This window comes from Pangasianodon hypophthalmus, chromosome 1 (genome assembly GCF_027358585.1).
Source record: "Pangasianodon hypophthalmus isolate fPanHyp1 chromosome 1, fPanHyp1.pri, whole genome shotgun sequence".
Taxonomy (NCBI): domain Eukaryota; kingdom Metazoa; phylum Chordata; class Actinopteri; order Siluriformes; family Pangasiidae; genus Pangasianodon; species Pangasianodon hypophthalmus.
Genome location: NC_069710.1, coordinates 14,229,316 through 14,251,351, shown reverse-complemented (window position 1 = coordinate 14,251,351; position 22,036 = coordinate 14,229,316). Strand labels below are relative to the sequence as shown.

At 37.1% G+C, this 22,036-nt stretch overlaps 1 protein-coding gene across 1 annotated transcript; it reads left to right on the top strand.

Annotated features, from left to right (window-relative positions):
• Positions 1-11,741: 11,741 nt before the first annotated feature.
• irx1a (iroquois homeobox 1a) lies at positions 11,742-21,107 on the top strand. The gene is made up of 4 exons (XM_026926724.3): positions 11,742-12,391; positions 16,319-17,252; positions 17,971-18,034; positions 20,742-21,107. Exons 1-4 carry the CDS (start codon positions 12,110-12,112, stop codon positions 20,773-20,775), a joined length of 1,314 nt encoding a protein of 437 aa, XP_026782525.3. The 5' UTR covers positions 11,742-12,109; the 3' UTR covers positions 20,776-21,107.
• The last annotated feature ends 929 nt before the right edge of the window (positions 21,108-22,036 follow it).

Here is a 22,036-nt window from a genome sequence, read left to right as displayed (position 1 = left end):
TCTCGCTAAAATCTGAAAATCCTACAAGGAATTGTGTCTTTATTGGATTATTGGCTCTGAGACGATGTGGAAAGCGGCCATTTAATTTGAAGTTCAAGAGCACCTCAGACTAAAACTGAGTATAAACAGAAACATCATATCAACATTTATCATTTAATCATTTATTAATTGTGAAAAATTAGGAATAAAACTGAATGTATTTTTGTTGTGCAACTCCTTGTAGATGTGTGGAAATGGACATATAGAAGGCATTAATTTCTTTAAAAAAACATATTTTGACTTCAGATTTCATCATCTTGATTCTGTATGTTGTAGCCATAATAAATTATGCACAAAAATCAGGCCTAAAATAAATATTTGATGACGTTTTCTGCTCTCTGTACAAAATGGCCGCCTACTTCTAATTCTATGGATAGAGTTGAGTTACACATGCGTAGTGAGAAATTAAAAACGAAATGGCCGCCTACTTCTAATTCTTCAGACAGAGTTTAGTTACAAGTGCGTAGTGAGAAATTAAAAACAAAATGGCCGCCTACTTCTAATTCTTCAGATAGAGTTGAGTTACAAGTGCATAGTGAGAAATTGAAAACAAAATTGCTCTGCTCAGACAATTGCACATGATGTGTGTGGGCGGAGTTTATCAAAAACAGGGGGGGGGCTCAGTGATGATTCTGAACTTGAACTGAAGCACATTTTTGTTATGTGTGATGTAACCACAATATGCCATGCTAAAATGTATGTTTTTCCCTCACATTTAAATGTATGTCATCCCACATATTTATTATTTATTACCCTTCAAAGTGCACAAAATGTTTGTTTTTTCCACTTGGACAACGTCAAAGAAATCTTAATGGTAAAACATAGCAGATGAGTGCTTGGTCAGCTTATCCTTCAAACTGTGGGGATGTTTTCTTCACCTTGAATCAACAGATGAGCACTGGTGTAATTTTATTAATTCAACATATTGTTAAATAAAAGCATGATAAAGTATCTGACATCCCTCACACATTAAGATTTCATGACCCTGATTTAGTGGCTTCAGTAGGCTGTGAAAACGAGTAAAAATGTTGGCGCATGATATTAAAAAAACCCAGTAACTTATAATATTATAATTTATAAATTAAAGATATATATAATATATAAACAATTTTTTATATTTTTTATTTTTTCATATAATTTATAAATTATATGCTAAAAATCTGTAATTAATTATTTTTATTTTGTCATTTTACTTGCTGTATTTGTGTTTTTTCAATATTAGAATGATTTTTTTTATTCCGTACACGTCCAGAATAAATATCATGTTGAGATTACTGAGAGAGATGATACAGATTGATTTCTGCACTCCAGCTGCTGTTAAATTTGAACTGTGAGCGTCTCGTATCGCACTCGGAGCTGGAGACTAACTCCTCCACTTATTAAACTGTCAACATCTATGAAGTGTGTTAGTGTGTTCAGACCCGACGTGTCACGTTCACTTAGACCCCGACGCCCTCGAACCGACAGCCAGAGACCCGACAGGTCGTGACCTCAAGCTCCATATCAGGCCATGCGGAAAAATAAATAAATAAATAAATAACTACAGCGGGCTGCAAACAATGAAGTTCAATAACAACTCCATTTGGAGGAAGCAAGGCAGATGATTGGAGTGCGCTAACGCTAGCATTAGCCGTGCTCATGTGGACCAACCCAACATGGAGCAGCACCATGAAATCTCCTGTTAGAGCAAGAAGAAGTGCTGTTTGCTCTGTAATTGAACAATTTTATTTCAACCCCAACAAATCCCCTTCACACCCCGTCTCACTCTCCCTCCCTCCCTTCCTCCCTGCCTATCTCACTCTCTCTCTTTCTTTGTGCGAAAATCAGGATCGATCCCACAGCATTGTTGTGTAACGAAGGTTATTTATGTCCGATCTCTGAGGAGGCGGAGTTTTCTTTTCTTTTTCTCTGAGAGACAGACAAGGTGACTGAGAGAGTGAGAGAGACAGGCCGAGAAGGAGACAGAGTGACAGAGCGACAGATAGATACAGAGAAGGAGATAGGGTGACAAAAAGTCAGACAGACAGTCGGACAGATGGACAGACAGACAGGCAGACAGAGAATGAGACAGGGTGACAAAGAGACAGACAGACAGAGAATGAGACAGATAGACAGACAGACAGGCAGAGAAAGTTACAGACAGACAGGCAGACGAACAGGCAGAGAACGAGACAGAGAGACAGAAAGATAGACAAACAGACAGACAGGCAGACAGAGAATGAGACAGGGTGACATAGAGACAGATAGACAGAGAGACAGATAGACAGACAGGCAGAGAATGAGACAGGGTGACAGAGAGACAGAGAGAGAGACAGACAGACAGACAGACAGAGAATGAGACAGACAGACAGGCAGACGAACAGGCAGAGAACGAGACAGACAGACAGACAGACAGACAGTATGAGACAGGGAGACAGACAGAGAATGAGACAGGGAGACAGACAGACAGAGAATGAGACAGGGCAATAGACAGACAGACAGACAGACAGAGAATGAGACAGGGCAATAGACAGATAGACAGACAGACAGACAGACAGACAGAGAATGAGACAGGGTAATAGACAGACAGACAGATAGACAGACAGAGAATGAGACAGGGCAATAGACAGACAGACAGAGAATGAGACAGGGAGACAGACAGACAGAGAATGAGACAGGGCAATAGACAGACAGACAGAGAATGAGACAGGGCAATAGACAGACAGACAGACAGACAGACAGAGAATGAGACAGGGCAATAGACAGATAGACAGACAGACAGACAGACAGACAGACAGACAGACAGAGAATGAGACAGGGTAATAGACAGACAGACAGATAGACAGACAGAGAATGAGACAGGGCAATAGACAGACAGACAGAGAATGAGACAGGGAGACAGACAGACAGAGAATGAGACAGGGCAATAGACAGACAGACAGACAGACAGAGAATGAGACAGGGAGACAGACAGAGAATGAGACAGGGCAATAGACAGATAGACAGACAGACAGACAGACAGAGAATGAGACAGGGCAATAGACAGATAGACAGATAGACAGACAGGGAGACAGACAGACAGAGAATGAGACAGGGCAATAGACAGACAGACAGAGAATGAGACAGGGAGACAGACAGACAGAGAATGAGACAGGGCAATAGACAGATAGACAGACAGACAGACAGACAGAGAATGAGACAGGGCAATAGACAGATAGACAGACAGACAGACAGAGAATGAGACAGGGCAATAGACAGACAGACAGAGAATGAGACAGGGAGACAGACAGACAGAGAATGAGACAGGGAGACAGATTTTCTTTTGCCTTGTTGTTGAAGTTAGCGAGCTCTTTCACACTTTGTCAGATTTCATGTCTGGGTTAAAACACACACACACTCCGCTCATTCCTCTCATAATGCTAATGGATTGTGAAGGTTAAATAAGATGTGTGTTTTTGACACATTTCGATCTCCACAGAAACTCAGAAATGAGCCGTCGTTGTTTATGCTAACACTAACGTGAACGAGCATTATGGCTGTTTTCCCACGATAAGCCGGATAGGTTAATGAAACGCTCTCGCCGTTTTGTTTCCCCCCCTTTTGCGCCGAGGCGACGATAAGTAGCAACGCAGCGAAGCCTGTAATTACGATCTCGCGGCCTCGCGATCTGCGGATAAATCTCACCGTCCAATTACAAGATGTAATAATTCTGCAGCCGGAGCTGGTAATGAGGTCTAATGCTCTGGCGTGTGATAATCCCCGCCGGATGCTGACTCTATCAGATGTTGGGCTTTGTAATTATACCGAGCCCAAATCATTATTTCATGTTCAAGTAGAGAACAGACTCGTGTGTGTGTGTGTGTGTGTGTGTGTTGGGGGGGTGAGTTAATTTTCTCCACGCTCTGTGAAGCGTAGACAAGAATTTAATGATTTAATTACAGTTGTTAAAACGTTTTTTTCTCAACACAGAAGCTTAAGCGTTTTTGACATCAAGAGTTGAGGCGACATCAAAAGCGTACAAAATGATGAGCCCTGGAGTTTCAGGGGTTTTTTTTTTTCTTGCCATTTTGGACACATGTAATGTCCTCATTGCCACGGAAACCATAACTGCGGGACACGTAGATGCTCGAGGAAAGCAGCAATGCACAAACATCCTGAGCGCCTTTTTACGGTGTGTGTGAGAGTGTGAGTTTGTCACATCGGATTACGGTGATGGTCACGGTGCGGCCCCTGAACGCACGACCAGCGTGGAGGGGGATGATATCGTCTCACCGGCTCCTCGGAATATCAAACACGGAATTACAGACACACCGTGGATTTCCATACAGTTTGTGCAGACAGACAGGGATGGACAGAGGAAGAAAAGGGGGACAAAGAAAGAGACAGAGAAAGACAGATGGAAAAAATGAAAAATAGAGCATGAGACTGTAGAAATGAGACGGAGAGACTGACAGATGGAGAGGGAGACACTGAGATGGAGAGAGAAGAAAGAGAGGAAATCAGAGAGTGAGACTGAAGGAATGGGACAGACAAGTGAAAGAGAAAGAGAGACAGAAAAAGAGAAAGACACAAAGAGAGAGAAAGAATGAGACAGAAAGACAGATAGGTGGGGTGAGAGACAGAAAAGGATGGAACCAGACAGAGAAAGAGAGATAGAAAGAAAAATAATATCAGACAGTGGGAATGAGACAGAGGCAAAGACGGATGGAGCGGGGAAAAGAGAGAGACTTAGAGAAGTGAGACAGAAAGAATGAAAGGAAATCAGACACTGAGACTGAAGGAATGAAGGAAGAGAGAGACAGACAGATAGGGATAGACAGATGAGGTGAGTGACAGAGAGACAGGCAGATGGGGTGGGAGATGGAGAAAGAGAGACAGAAAAGACAAAGAGACAAAGAGAGAGGGAATGAGACAGAAAGAATAAAAGACTAAGAGAAAGAGACAGACAGGGTGGGAGACAGAGAGAGAAAAAAAGAGCAACATAGAGAAGTGAGACAGAAAGAATGAAAGGAAGTCAGAGAGTAAGACTGAAGAATGAGTCAGAGAGTGAGACAGGTAGAGATGGACAGATGAAGAGGGAGACATAGACAAAGACATAAGGACAGACAGATTGGGCAGGAGACAGGCAAAAGAGAGTGACAGACAGAGAGAAAGAGAATAAGACAGAAATAATGAACGGAAATCAGAGTGAGACTGAAAGAATGAGATCCAGAGAGTCAGACAGAGATGGACAGATGAGATGAAGAGGGAGACACAGACAGAAAGACAGATGGAGTGGGAGACAGAAAAAGAAAGGGAAAGTAAGGGAGAAAGAGTGAGACAGCAGGAAGGAGACATAGAATAACCCATAATTGGAAATCTCTGCTTCTCTATTTTATCGTAGAATTTAACGTGTTGCCATCTGAAATGATTTTAACGTTTTTCACATTTTAAAGAACACATGGCTCAGTTCTTTCTGCTTCTGCAGTCAGTGTTTAAAGCCTTGCCATAAAAACCTAAAGCTTATGAACAGCTTGTTAATGCTTCCACATGCCGCGCGACACCCGCAACCCCCACCACCATGTAGCAGTAAAACCACCTAACCTCCACAGAGCCAAAAACTATTAACACACCTCGCACATTTCTCTCAGCAAATTCACCTCCTACCTAATCAGGGCTGAAACTGCCCCCGGCAGGGCAACAGGCACCCTGACACGTCTTTCATACGTGAGCCACTGGGTTTCCAATTTGGAAAAAAGTTCTCTCAAATTTGTAAAAAAGTCCTTATTGTGTGTAAAGCTCCGATTGGGTTAGGCTAAGAAGCGAGGCTAGAGCTCAGAGCTTTAGCTATTTTTAGTGCAAACATAAAAATGCTAATTTTTGGGGAGAGAGAATAAATATGAAATAAAATGAAATGATAAGTACATGTACATGATATATACATGAGCATGAGCAGAAGCTGAAAAATTATATATATAAACTTTAAAAAATAAATTAGAGAGCTGACAGTTTCCTTTGAGAGTGCTCATAGAACTTTTAAATATTTATGAAATAGTTTTATAATGCCAAGTGCATTTTAACATAATATTTAATATAATATTTATAATATTTATTATAAAAAGTTAAATAAATAAATAAATCCAGAAATGTATAAATATTTGAATATATAACTACAGTAATGTGGCCTTTTTTGGCCTAGTGCTGTGCACTGATTGGTTACAGTGGGGTTGGGGGCGGGAAGAAGTCCAGTGTTCTTTTTTTTTGTCCTTTTTTATTTTTGGATTTATATGATTTTGGGTTTATCTACTGCAACATAAAAAAATAGCAAGTTTAAAATTTTCACACAAGTCGTGGTGAAAAAGCATATTAATGAGGGAATAAAACATTGTGTGTGTTGTGCTGTTACAGGAAAAAAATCAACATCAGTGTGGTGTGACGAAGCGGAGTTACTGTTACTATCGTGAAACAGATTATTTTCCTATAACATCCACAGAGTGTTTTATTCCTCCGACACCATAGCAATGTTTACGAAATTTTTTTATTTATTAAAGAATGATACGTCACACCTTTCTTTTTATCCGTTTGCGGTTGCATTTAATGTTGTGGAACAGCTCATCAGCTTGCCATGTTACTGATATAACAAAGTTACATCTGACTGACACTGGAGACTCCTTCCATAAATGTTAACTAAATCTCAGTAAATATTGACACGTTTTTTTCATCCGTTTATGTGCAGCGTCCGCTGCACACATCCCTGTGAATGAGGTGTTACTGTAGAAACCACTACAGTACTTATTGGAACAAGCGCATTAATGTAAACCTGCTGTGAGAGAAAATTAATCAACAGCTTCTAACCAATCAGAATCCTGAGGAAGGTAAACATTTTCCCACACTCTCCCACACCGTCTCCTTGATTAAACTAGAAGTTGCCGTGTGTCTCTAACCGGGCGTGGCTGTCGCATTCCTCTCCGGCATTCCTGTGTGTCGGGGCGCTGAAGTGCATGCTGGGAAGTGGCCGTGTCGGACAGAGGGCGTTTGAGGTTCCTGAGCTTTAGGATTTAACGCCGCTTTTCTGCAGGTTTGTTGATAAGCGCTTCCGCAGGATGTAGCAGCGACATTTCAGCACATATCATTTGTTAATCTGCGTTAGGCCAACGGGGGCATACCGGGGATTTCTACCCTCACTCCTGAGGAGGAGGAGGAGGAGGCAATGTGTGTGGTCCTGGAGGGTACACAGAGAGTGTGTGAAGTGGGAATAAAACGTAGCCTTATAGCAGGTGCAGGATTATATATTACATAGACTATATAGATTTAAGAAAACATATAATGTTATTAAAAAACGTGTTTACAATCTTTTCAAACTACTATATTTAAAAAAAGATTTACACAATTTTTCATTTTGTTTCTACATACAGAATAGTCGTATATCAGACGCTGTACATTTCCCCTTACATGTTAGCTACACTAGCCTCATAGCTCTGATACAAAACTACAAGACGCAAACTTCCGACACCAGACGTTATGAGAGATCACGAGTTCTGATCACGGCAATGCCACAACCGTTTGTTTTTTCCAAGAGTCAAGGGTGCAAAAACTGGTCGGTAGCCAGTCATGGGCATCTCTGAGGTCATGTTTGAGGAAGAGGGCAGATAGCACTTTCCTATCCTCCGAGTGGGTTGCACTGCACTGTGACGCAGCATGAGCAAAAAATACACGTTTCTCTGAGTTCATCCAGGTAGCTGTCATGTGATGGGAGAGAGTTAGTGAGCAAATTAGGAGAAAATGGGTAAAAATAATAATAATTAATTTTAAAAAACATGATTGCTCATGTGGCAATTGATTACACTATATATGCTCATTATACGATTACAAGATCTTCAAACAGGAAGTAGTTTTTGAAACAAAGTGAAAAATAGTGAATAAACATATCCGGGTTTGGAACATAGCGCACACTGATAATGTTGATTCGCTAAAGATTCATTATAACCAGCGCTAGTAGCCTGCTAGCTAATTGACTAGCTTTGCGTGGGAATATCCTGTAGCGTTAGCTAGCTAGACTTGTTTGGGGATATCGTGTAGCATAATCATTATCTAGCTAACAGCCTTCTAGCTAGCATATAAGCACTAGCATAATAAGCATGCTATATAACTGTCACACACTCAGCTGCAGACTAGAATCACCCATTGCAACACTTACTTGCAGTGCATTATGGGTAATGATCATGACCAACTGCAGTCAACTAACAATAACACCTGACTGTCAGTAATTCTCGTCACGCTGGTTCCGTGTTGTAGAGTTTTCGTAAAATGGCTGCCGTTGTAGCAAGTACACTAACTCGACGTGACTTCTGCCATTTGTGATGGAGCCGAAACGATTCGCTTCACTCTGGTGTAGTGATAACACAGTGTGTATATAATATTATATATTTTTGTAAAATGGCTGCATTTGAGTCCAGACATGTAGCCGTAGGGCTCAAGGGACTGACTGAGGATTTGAGACGCGTCCCGCTTCTCTTTAACAGCATTAGGGTTAGAAACGGTAGGAAGTGTAATCTAGGGAGTGAACAGACTCCCACTTCTCGCTTTCATCTCTCTGCTTTGGGCAGCGTGAACCTGATAGTGTGTGTGTGTGTGTTACACGAGTTCTGCGCTACATGGCTACACTCGTCTGATTTCTGACAGTAGTGCAGCTACATATTATATTAATGCGCTCATTCTAGTGGGTTATCGTTTCCATAGTAACAGCTCATTCACAAGGACTCGTCCAGCAGACGCTCCACTAATAATAAACAGAAAAAACAAAAAAACTCACTGATGTGGTGAAGTTTTCCGTAAGGAGACATTTATTTAACATTTACGGAAGGAGTCTTCAGTGCCAGTGCTTTGTAACAGTGTTTGTTGCATTTTTTCATTAACAAGAGAGAAAAAAGAAGAGACCGTTTATCTCAGCTTTAACATAAGTGAGAACAGGAATGAACTCATTTCAGTGATGTTCCATGACATCAGATGTAACTATAAATGGATAAAAAGTATGGCAAGTCTTTCTTTAATTAAAAAGTGGAATCATTATCAAATTGCAATGGTAATAAACAAACAAAAGACAAAGAAAGAAAGAAAGAAAGAAAGAAAGAAAGAAAGACAGAAAGACAGAAAATATATATCAAAAAGTTTAAAAGAAAAGAAAAAGCAAAAAAGAAATAAAAAAACTGAAGTAAAGAAAGAAAGAAAGAAAGAAAGAAAGGGAATAAAACAGGAACTTGTTTCACAGATATTAAATGTAACAATAAAGGGATAAAAAGTATGACACAGCTGTGTAATAATTAAATAATTGTAACTGTTGGTGAATGGTGGTGGTGTAAGAGGAATAAAGCACTTCAGGGTGAGCTGTTACAGGAGAATAATCAGCTTCAGGACAGTAACAGTAATAACAGTAACTCCTCTTCACATATTTTACGTTTTTTACATTACATTTTTTACATTTTTTATGTTACAGAAGATTACAAAACAGCAAAAATCCAATTTAATCAAAAATATTTAAGAAGAAAAAAAAGAAAATTTGTGGAAAAAAATAAAATTCCACATAAATTCCACATATTGTAACATATTTATTTATTTATTTATTTATTTATTTATTCATCTGTTGTTGTGTGTGTTCATTACCTCAGTGTTAATCCACACTGGATTTTTTTGTTTGTTTTTTTCTCTTCTTATTAAACAAATCTCTAATTTTAAAAAATCACTATTTTATTCTTTAATAATAATAATAATAATAATAATAATGTTTTGTTTATTTATTAACGCTGGTTTCCTGTTGTGGCCATGATGGAGATGGGGCTCAGAGTCTCATCTTCACTCCTCAGTGTCTTATCACATTCACCACTCGCCCTCTCTCCATCCCTCACACAGCGCAGTGTGTGTGTGTGTGTGTGTGTGTGAGAGAGAGAGAGAGAGAGAGAGAGAGAGAGAGACTCTCAACCATCTGGATCTGATCACAATCACACACTCCGTCTTCAGGTGTTAAGTGTTAAATCTGCAGCAGCGTTTCCACCACACACACACATTCACGCACACACACACGCACACACACACACACGAAAAAACATACAACACGGCCTAAACCATGTTATAGACTATCTGTGTGACAGACAGACAGACAGACATACATATAGATAGATAGATAGATAGATAGATAGATAGATATTCTGTGGAATAAATGTAAATGTACATATTTACTTTCCTCAGTACAGTATCACTGTCTATCCATAGCAACACATTGTAATAACACAAAATATAACAACAACAACAATGATAATAATAATAATAATAATAATAATAATAATAATAATAATAATAATATGAAGTGTGCGTGTGAGAGAAAGGTAAATTACAGCACACGAAGTGTGGACGTGGAGAAATGTCTTTACACACACACGCACACACACAAAGAGAGAGACAAAGTGTGTGTGTGTGTGTGTGTGTGTGTGTGTCGCGCGCGCGCGCGGTGGGTGGGAGTGTATTTATGTCCTGTCGTTAGCGAGTTTAAAAATCATTAGCACGCATTAACAACTCTGTGTGTGTGTATGTGTGTGTGTGATTGAATAGGTGTCTGCGTGCGCAGCAGAGCATTTTTTACACTCTCGCTTTCCTCCTTTAATCCTTAACAGAGTATTAAACAGCGTCACACACATACACACACACGCACACACACACACACACACACTTTTATTACTTACTCTCCATAACTAATATTTTTACACACTCCATAATCATAAACAACATGAACGACTTCCAAAGAAAAAATGTAACTAAAAAAAAAAAAATAATAACGATAATAACAATAATGATGATGACGTCATTACGAAATACGCACGCGCATTCTGATCATTAACATTGGCGTAATGTAAACAGACCTGTTAGTGTCATTATTATTGTTTTATTTAGCATTTAAAAGGATTAAAATGTGCAATTTAATGTTACTTTTAAAGCAAAAAAAAAAGTTTAACACACAATGTAGAGAATTGTTATTATAATTGAATTATAATACACTATAATAATAATAATAATAATAATAATAATAATAATTTAATAGTGAAGGAAAATTTGTGTCATTTGATCATTTGAATTTGAAGAGGTTTGTTGTGTTTAGATGCTCGACGTATAAATAAATAAATAAATAATGTTACTTAAAAAACGGTTTTTAAATGGTTTGAGACCTAAATATTTTTTTCTTGTGTAAAATGTTATATTTAAATTTGATTAAAAATATTTTCATTTTAATTTAATACAACATATATAGATAGATAGATAGATAGATAGATAGATAGATAGATAGATAGATAGATGAATAACAAATGTCACGTTGATTTATTTATTATTATTATTATTATTATTATTATTATTATTATTATTATGTTTAAAGAAAGTGTTTCCTGCTCAGGGCTGGAGGTGGATACCCGAGAATGCCAAGTAATTATATAATAATAATAATAATAATAATAATAATAATAATTACACAGTAATACACTTTAAAATATTCTACATGTGGTGGGAAAGAAAAAAAAAGTTGCTCGGTGCGCTCGCGCTCTCCCCAAAAAAAAAAAAAAAAAAAAAAACGGTCCACATGCGCGCGCGAGGAGGAGCCTGACTCGGTTCACTCAGTGTTTTTTTTTTTTTTTTTGGCTCAAACGCCAATCAAAGGCATCAGAACTCCGGTGGAAGCCCCGCGCGCACGTGAGAGGTTTAGAACGGCGAGATCTTGCGTGCGCGAGCTGTACTAGGAGGAGGAGGAGGAGGAGGAGAGCAGAGCGCGCGAGGAGGCGGAGAACGCATCATTCCGAACTCAGCGTTCAGCTCTCGCGCATTCTTTCACGGACTTCTGCGGAGGAAACACGGAGCGCGCGAGAGACTGAGAGAGAGAGAGAGAGAGAGAGAGAGAGAGAGAGGAGGTTGAAAGAGTTCGGCTCTCCGTTTTTTTTTTTCTTCCTCCTTGCGTGTTTGTGTTTTGTTTTGTGTGTGTGTGTGTGTGAGAGAGAGAGAGAGAGAGAGAGTGTGTGTGTGTGTGTGAGAGAGAGAGTGAGTGTGTGTGTGTGTGTGTGTTTTCCGTTATCCGGACATGTCGTTCCCGCAGCTGGGTTACCCGCAGTACCTGTACGGTGTCGGAGCGGCGGCTGACCGGCAGCTCCTCGCGCCGCCGTCTGTGTCTCCCGCGTCCCCGCCGTCTGCCGCGTCCTCGCGCGGGGCCAACTGCGACGTGGCGGGGAGCGCGTGCGCCGCCGTCACCTCGCTGCTCGCGGCAGGAGCCGGCGGCGCCGGTGGCGTGTACGCGCACCCGTACGGCTATGGCGCGTTCCTGCCGTACACCAGCGCCGCCGAGCTCGCGCTCTTCTCCCAAATGGTAAGCTTACAATTTTAAAGACAAAAAACCCCCCAACATCTTTGTGTTATTATAAGCGTTTTTATAAATAAAAGAAAAAGAATAGAGATTTGTAAGAATGCTAAATTAATTTATTACCTTACAAAAATAATTAGCTCATCACTGAATGATAATATATTTATCCTTAAAGCTAAGATCAATTAGATTTTTTTTTATTTAAATATTTAATAATTAGGCCTAAGTTATACATTTAAAAATAATTTCGTAGGCTACATATTACTCAAAATTAGTTAAAAATTTTAATTAATTAAAATTATTTTTTAAAAAACTGTTTTTTAGACGTTTTGTCGTGGTTATGTGTGTGTCTAACAATTAACGGGAGAACTCTATTTCTGTTTGGCTTTCTATTTTTATTCCGTTTTATATCCTCTATTAAATATATAAAAAATAATTATAAATATATAATAAACAATAAAAGTTTCTCAGCCTTTTATATCGTTAAATATACCGAGTGTAAATATCTGTTAAAAGTATTTATCGAAAAGCAGCTTCCTGTCAGATTGTAATGATTTCCGGTGATTAATGTGAATAAAGAAAATTTTGGTTTTTTAAGATTCATGAAGCGCTTAAATAATGTCACGCTTGAGGGATTTAAAGGGAAAAAAGGGGCGCATCAGTCAGACTGAAAAATCACCTGCTGTTAAACTGCCTAAAGGGGAAAAGAAATTACCGTTTTATTGAGTTTATTTCGTAGCTAGATTGTGATTTAATAAATTAAAAAAAATAAAAATAAAAACATTAATTCGATCGTTAAAACGCTATTTACGGAAATTGTTGCGTCACGTCGCAGTGTTAGATTTTATTTAAATAAAGATGGATGATGTCTCCTCTTTTTGCTCCCGACATAGAAACCTAAAAAACACCGGAATATAGCAACGTTAAGACTTAATTATGTTGTTAAATTTGCATATGAATTTATTGATTATTTTAAAAAATTCTAAATTTAAAATTTAAAAAATCATGTTAAATTGTTAAATAATATGCAAATATAATGATTTGAATTAATTAGAGCTAAAATCAAAGTCTTGATTTGAAAAAGAAAGATTTTTCTTTTAATTTGTTAATTATTTATTTATTGTATTTAAAAAAACAAGTGTTTGTTTTCTAAATGATGTGAAAAATAATGAAAAGCTGTATTTTTAGGGTGAATTTTTTTTTTTCTTCAAAAAATGAGCTCCTGAGTTCACTTCTCACACCAAAATGTGGGGACAATTTAATAACAAGTTATTATATAATAGTTTTTATATAAAAAAAGGAATATAATATAATTATGTAAACTCAGCACCTACAGTTGTTTTCAGGGCCTGTGTTTTGTTACAAGATAAACACTCAAATATCATCTTTTCTACACTACATTTGATTTCACATGTCACTGTTTTAGTCTGACGTGCTGTGTGTAATTTTCTCACGTCACACAATAGCAGACGTCCCGCTGTTAAAGGTCAAAGGTTAAATCTGTTGGGCTGAACTTAAAAAAAAAACACTGCAGTGTTGAATAGAATCATCATGGGGGTTGGGGGGGACACAACCAGGGCTTTGATAGGTTTTATATTTCATTTTATTAATATTTTTATCGAGGCTACAAAAGTCAGATTAGCATCAAATGAACACTTTATGGTTTATATTTTAAAAGCTGAATTCAGCTTTTCACTTAAGAGGTGCTGAGATTTCAATTAAACACTCACAAAGTGTTAATTTTTGTTATAGTGGACAGCTTTAATATAGTTTATACTTATACTTTATAGTTTTCTTTACTACAGTAAAGCATTTAAGGTATGTGTGACCAGTGACCAGTGTGGATTTGTGAGGCAATTTTTTTTTTTGCATTTAATCCCTGATTAGAAAAAAAATTCTCTACAGTGCTTTATGTGGTGTTGAGTTTACATCTAAAGTGGTGAGTTAATTCTAAAGGTGTGTTCATGTTCAGGTGGATGTAAGTGAACACTGTAGGCACTAATCCAACTGCATTCTGTATCTATGTGCAGTGTTTAATCAACTCTCATACTGTTCACAGTGTTAAATTATCCAGCAGTGTTTAATTAAACAGCTGCAGTGTTCGATTCATTCGAGTGTTTCAGTGTTCGAGTGTTTAATCTTCTCTGACACTCATTTCAGCCCAGTTCAGGCATGTTAATTAGCAGATGAGTTGAGTTAGAAACACCAAAATATGTTCAGGATAGGGGTACTCCAGTACTGAGAAACACTGATCTGCTGTCGTATTTAATAAACTCTTACAATTAAAATCTAAGTATTTGATTAACATACAGCAGTAGACAGCGTTCAGTGAACCCACTGTTGAGCTTTCTCTGTGTTCAGTGCAGTGTTTAAAGTACTCCTTGGATCTTATGGTGTTTAGATACCTTTTAAAATGTTCAGCTATGTTTAACAATGTTTAATTAAGCTACAGTGTTAACTTTGCAGTGTCAAGGTAGCCTACAGTGTTTAACTGCCCTACAGTGTTTAATCAAACTACAGTGTTAGTTGTTACATTGTTTAGTTAAACTACAGTGTTCATTAATCTAGAGTGTTAGCTGCCACACTGTTCAGTTAAACAACAGATTAATTAAACCTATAGTGTTAACTCTTAGTGTTTAATTAGCTGGCAGTGTTTCATTAACCTTCAGTGTTTAATTGATGTAGTGCTAACTTTGCAGTTTTTAATTACACTACAGTGTTAACTGTTACAGTGTACAGCTGACATACAGTGTTCAAGCTACAGTGTTTATGTGTCGGCGTTTATTTAACATACAGTGTTTCCTATTACAGTGTTCAGTTGCACTACAGTGTTTAATGAACCCACAGTGTTTATTTCACTCTTATTATTATCCAGTTGTACTTGTACTGTACTTGTACACTGTAGTTGTTAATTGTGAGAGGCTGTAGTCAGAAGAATTTGTATACTGTGCAAAGCACAAGCACAGCAAAATCTTAGAGTGCAAAATTAACACCTACACTACACTGCTGAAATCAGTTTTGCAGGTATTTAAAGGCCAAATTCAATTACCGCATCACACAGTTTTAAACTGACTCCCGCAGTGTAGAATTAACTCGTCTAATTAACCCGTATATTTCCTCTGGTGGTAAATTAACACCAGAACAACTGTAAGCTGAATTAAGTGAACACCCACAGTGCTGATGTCCAGTGCTGAATTAAGTACAAATCATGTGTGGTGTTGAATTCAAGACAGTGTGTTCATTTGGGTCCAGTTCACCCTCTTAGAAAGGGTTAAAGCCTGAACGCAGAACACATAAAGTATTGAATGTGTTCTTACAGCTATTAACTAACACCAAATTCACATTTTTTTCAGTGTTGTATTGAATTACTGTGGTGCTGACGTAACAGGCACAGTGTTGAATTAACACCTACAGTGCCTGTTTATTACACATCAGTAAAAAGAGTTAACACTGTAAGAATTGATGTTAATTCAAGACCTTAACACCTGGTATTAACTTTTCCATCAGTGCTGAAAACAGGCTGGTTAATCAAATTAACACCTACAGAGATCAATTAACACCTACAGTTAATTTCTCTCTGTTAATGTTATTCCAATTTAACTGGGCTGTGTTTAAGACTGATGGTGTGAATCTAACACTCGAAAAGTGTTAATAGGCTTCGATGCGCAAAGTTTAACACTGGAGATTTTATATAGGTGTCGTTTAAACACTGGAGATGGAGAATCAACACTAATATGTTGTGGAAGTTTATGATTCTCTAGACATAAAGATATGAATATTAAAAAAAAAAAAACAAGTGCAATGTGTGTAAATATGTACTTACCACTGATAGTGTTGAATTCAGTGTTAATTGAATTGTCTAAGAGTCAGCTGAGCATTAGGATTTTAGTTGTCTGTTGAATTGAAAGTTAATGTGTGTGTCTGTGTGTTCAGGGTTCACAGTATGATCTAAAGGACAGCCCTGGTGTAAGTTTTGCCGCTCACGCCTCCCCCGCTGCATTCTACCCCTACGCCGGGTTCCAGTATGGCGATGCGTCGAGGCCCAAGAACGCCACACGCGAAAGCACGAGCACGCTGAAGGCCTGGCTGAACGAGCACCGGAAGAACCCGTATCCCACCAAGGGCGAGAAGATCATGCTGGCCATCATCACCAAGATGACGCTAACGCAGGTGTCCACGTGGTTCGCCAACGCCAGACGGAGACTCAAGAAGGAGAACAAAGTGACGTGGGGCGCGCGGGCCAAGGAGGATGGCGAGGACGGCACCATCTTTGGTAGCGACAATGAAGACAAACGTGAGGACGAGGAGGAGATCGACCTGGAGAGTATCGACATCGATAAGATCGACGAGAACGACGGGGATCGCAGCAACGCAGAGGAGGAGGAGGATGATGATGAAGATGAGGACGAGGACAAACGAGCACGCAAACTCCTGAAGGAACGAGATGATGCGCACCTGCACGCCAATGCTAATGCTAACAAAAACATTACCGCCATGACATCACCGAACCTCCAGCTCCCTGTCAGCAGCAAACCCAAGATCTGGTCGCTAGCGGAGACGGCGACGAGTCCGGACGTGTCTAAAAACGCCAGCGTCCAACACCCGGCCTTCCTCGGCAACCACAGACTGTACACCTGCCCCATCGGCAAGATCCACAGCTGGAACAACGGAGCGTTCCTCAGCCACAACTCACTGCTCAACGTCCGCTCGCTGGTGGGAGTAAATCAGAACCATCATCATCATCATCCACATCAACATCATCATCATCATCAAACACAACAACAACAACAACAACAACAACAGCAGCAGCAGCAGGGTGTAATGGAGAAGGACAAAGGCCCAGAGCAGCTCAGCCCCAAACACATAGGTAATACATTTATTTAAGTCTCCTTTTTTGTAGTTTATTTATTTTTATATATATTATTTCTCAGTAATAGAAACATTATGCTTTTAATTACTAATAAACAATATTTTATACTTCAAAAACTTTTGTACTTTTCTTAAACTATCATTAGCACTACTGCACAAACTCAGCTATACACAAACATCACTTTTTTTGAATAACAAAGCATTTATTTATGTATTATTATTAATATAATTGTGTGTATTTTACACACACACACATATATATATATATATATATATATATATATATATATATATATATATATATATATGTGTGTGTGTGTGTGTGTGTGTGTGTATAATACACTACTACATCTATAATTTATAATTCAATATATACATTTTTTCAATTATGTTGCTTAATAAACAACTACAATAAATTATTTATTTTGTTTACTTGTATAATTTAATAATAATAATAATAATAATAATAATAGTATTGTTGAAGTTTTAACACACTTGTCATTTTAAAGCAGATAAAAAAACAAACCACGATTGCACTCAAGTCAAAATAATAGATAACTGCGCTGTGTGTGTGTTGATAAATGTGATGACGAGAAGTGGGAGTGTGTGTGTGTGTGTGTGTGTGTGTGTATGTGTGTGATTTATTAACCCATTCGGTGCAGATCACATCTCCATAATCACCTCATTTATTATTGATTGTGTTTTTTATTTGTCAGAGCGGGGAGTCGAGTCGCCCACACAGACCATCACAAAATCTTCATTCAGACCTCTTCACGACGGGTAAACACACACACACACACACACACACACACACACACACACACACACACATGAAACGGTTTATTTGTGTACATCATAATTTCCACCATTAATATTAGAATGCTATTATAAGCTAAAATGACTAGTAAAATTAAAATAAATAAATGTAAAATACATTATATTATATCATTGTATATTATTATAACAGGCTTTTTAGATTAATGAAAAAAGTGGCACTCGTATAACATTATTAGGAACCCGTATCCAGTAAACAAAAATGAACTGAAAAGAGAAATAAATAAATGCTGAGTTTGTTCCTAATCTTAGAAATAAACATTTTCTACATTAGTATTTATTTTATTAGGCTTTCTGTATTAGCACGACATATATATACTGAGATATTTATCAATAAGTATTTATTTAAAAATGTTTTTATATATGTCCAGTATATGAAATACAACAAAAATAGATACAAAATAAACATTATTATTATTATTATTATTATTATTATTATTATTATTATTATTATTATTGGCTCAGTGTTTAATGCTTTAAGATAAACAGTGTGTGACAAAGCAGGTCACACCCCTCGTCTCAGGGGAGGCTGTGTGTGTGTGTGTGAGTGTAAAGCCCCCCGAGGGAGAATTTGCCCCCTTTTTAACCACGACCCTCCCCGATGTTCTTTTCTCCAGGCTTAACGCTCATCACTCATTTCTTATAAATACTGTGTTCCAGACGGAGAGCAGCTCCTTGGCTAGGCTGCCTGTCTCAGCAGCATGAGCGCTCTCCCAAGCTTGGGTCTTTTCCTAAAAGTTCTGAAGTTTCATGTGGCTCAGAACATGGAGTTTGTTTATAATTATTAGTGAATCAATTGCCTCATAGCTAACAGTCATATTTGTGTTTACAGAAATTAAAATTAAAATAAATAAACTAGCTAACAATTGTCATAACTGTCATAACTATTGTAACTGTCATAACTATCAAAAATATCATAAATATCATAACCATCACAACTAACATAACTATTGAAACTCTCATAACTAACTTAACTATCGAAACTCTCATAATTATTGCAACTCCCATAACTTTTGAAACTGTCATAACTATCAAAACTAATGTAACTGACACAGCTTATGTAACTATTGCAACTATTTTAACTATTGTAACAATCATACCTGTCATAACTATCATACCTATCGTAACTACTGTAACTACTGAAACTACTGAAACTATCATAACCTTCATAACCATCATAACTATTGTAACTATCGTAACTGTCATAACTATCGAACCATCAAAAATATCGTAACCATCATAACTATCGTAACTAACATAACTACTCTACGTAATTGTTGAAACTCTCATAACTATTGTAACTTTTGCAACTGTCATAACTGTCATAACTATTGTAACTATCATAACTATCATAACAAAAAAAACTTTCGTAACTGTCGTAAACCATTGTAATTATCACAGCTTTTGTCTTAAACCATTGTTATTATCATAGCTTTTGTAACTATCGTAACTATAACTATCATAACTAACATATCACCACTTCACAATTTTTTGTAGCTAGCTAAAGCAGTCAACTTTCTAATAGGTAAGGCACATACAGTTGAATTTTACTATAAAATATTGCTTTAACAGTAAAAAAAAAATACTTAACAATTGTTGTAAGTTTAAACAATTAGTTTAATCATCTTTGGTTTAAATAAGCCACACCCCTCGTACAATTCAATATTCCACTGAAATATTGCTACAATAATGAAACAAATAATGTCTTGTGCAACCTGTTAGGTTTAAATACTTTTTTCCACCTCTGGTTGGAAATTTGTCTAAAATATTGCTGTAATGACAAACAGAACAATAAAGTTACATTAATGAATTTTCTCACTTCTTATCACATGAATGATGATAAACAATACATTCCACAACAATTCCAGGTTTCTGTAATTCCACACTTTTGTTCGGAATTATCACAATAATAATAATTAATGATATACTGTTCATTCATTTTAGGTTCCTCTAAGGCACACTAACAAATGAATTTTGCTTTTTAACATATCGTAATGATGATAAACATTTATAAATTTTATTTCTATAACCATTTTAGGTGTACATAAGCCACACCCACACTTCTGATTAATTTTTTTAATATATCGCAATAACGTCAATAAACAATATATTGTACAACCAATTCACGGTTCTATAAGTCACACTAATGAATATTGCGCACAAATATTCAAATATTGTGCAATTATGGACAAACAATATATCGTACAACTATTGTATTCTTCTATAGGTCACGAAAAAATATTGCTCGGAAACACTGAAAAACAATATATTGCACAACCAGTTATGTTTCTACGTCGCAGTATATCGCAATAATGATTATCGAATATATTATACATCATTTTAGGTTAATATACAGTAATTCAAACTCATACTTCTGAATAAACATTGCTCAGAAATATCACAATAATTATACTAAACAATATATTGTACAACAATTGTGCAGCTCTATAAGTCACACTCACACTGCTGAATTAAGTATTGCTCTTCGGAATGAATATTTCTCTGAAATAAAAATAAATAAAGCCAGATTATATTGTTTAAGTCACGCTTCTGCTTGAATATTTCTCTGAAATATTGCGATAATGATAACGAGCAATATATTGTGCTACCCTGAAGGCATTAACAGTTTTCTTTGTGTCTGTCTCTCTTTCAGTCCCAGGAATCCTCATCGAGTGCTCACGACCTGATCGCCACACATAAAGACTCTAAAACATGAAATAAATAAATAAAAACGTATGGATATTTGGAGTTTTGTAAATATAATATTAATATTAATAACATTAATAATAATAATAGCGCTTAAATTTATCCCGGGATAATGGGTAGCTTTGAATTCCTCTCTGTGTTGGTGTTTTTAATTCATTTTTATGATTTTCCCTGTAATTTTTTGTTTAGTTTTGTTTGTTTGTTTGTTTGTTTTTCTTTTTCTGTAAATGCAGCATCTCAAATCTGTAAATAGTGACTTGACGGAGTTTGTGCAGATCATATATTTTGTCTATAATAAAGTCAACAAATTATAGAGACATTTCCAGCTCGTCTTTCCTCTGTGTGTGTGTGTGTGTGTGTGTGCGTGTGTGTGTGTGTGTGTTATAGAGGTTTCTTATCAGTGAGCTGCTGAGGTGATGGCAGGGTGGATTTTCAGGGATGTAGATGATGTAATGATGTACACACACGTGCACACACACACACACACACACACACACACACACTAAATACAGCGAGCACACCCGTGTTCACATTTAGTGCTAAGCTAGCAGGCTGTAAATGGTGAAATCTACAGATGTATTTTGAACCATTGATCCCTGCATACAAATCTGAGCTGTCTTTAAATGAAGAACTTTTCAAATATAAAGTGAAGGATCTAAACCGGAAAAGTCTTTTACTATCAGACACTTTTCATCAGACTTTCTCTCTAATCGTTTATTATTTATTTTAATTGTTCATGTGACAGTGTGGAAAAGTTCTTGGAGGAAAACTAAAGGACAGGGAAACACTAATAAACACACACAGTGTTTCTAATGTTTGCTAACCAAAACACTAGGACAGCATTTTAAAAGAATATGAAAAACCTTTAGCTCTACAATGTCTACAAGCATAAAATAACTTTAAACTGAAAACGATAAAGAAAATCTTATGGATTTTTTTAAATGAAGTTTATTATTCTAACACTAAATTTTGAAAAATTCAAAAGGTTATAAAAGGTTTATTAAAATTTTTTAACCTCAAATCAGCTGCTCCCAATTTGTAAATGATCCATTTTTTAAATGGATTTGTTAAAAAAAAAACAAATAAATAACCATAACTGCGATCTCACTGAAAAGTGTAGTGTGACATAATTTATAACAATATCGACAGTCTATCATCATGTCACCCTGCCCTAACTCTGACACACACTAAAACACTCTGATACACTAACATACACACTAATACACTCTTACACACTCTAAT

What these genes read in the sequence shown, in the direction of transcription:
- irx1a (XM_026926724.3), top strand. Translation starts at nt 12,110, where the DNA reads ATGTCGTTCCCGCAGCTGGGTTACCCGCAGTACCTGTACGGTGTCGGA. An exon ending in GCTCAGCCCCAAACACATAG is followed by an intron (nt 17,253 to 17,970) that starts GTAATACATTTA and finishes TTTATTTGTCAG; the next exon opens with AGCGGGGAGTCGAGTCGCCC. An exon ending in TTCAGACCTCTTCACGACGG is followed by an intron (nt 18,035 to 20,741) that starts GTAAACACACAC and finishes TCTCTCTTTCAG; the next exon opens with TCCCAGGAATCCTCATCGAG.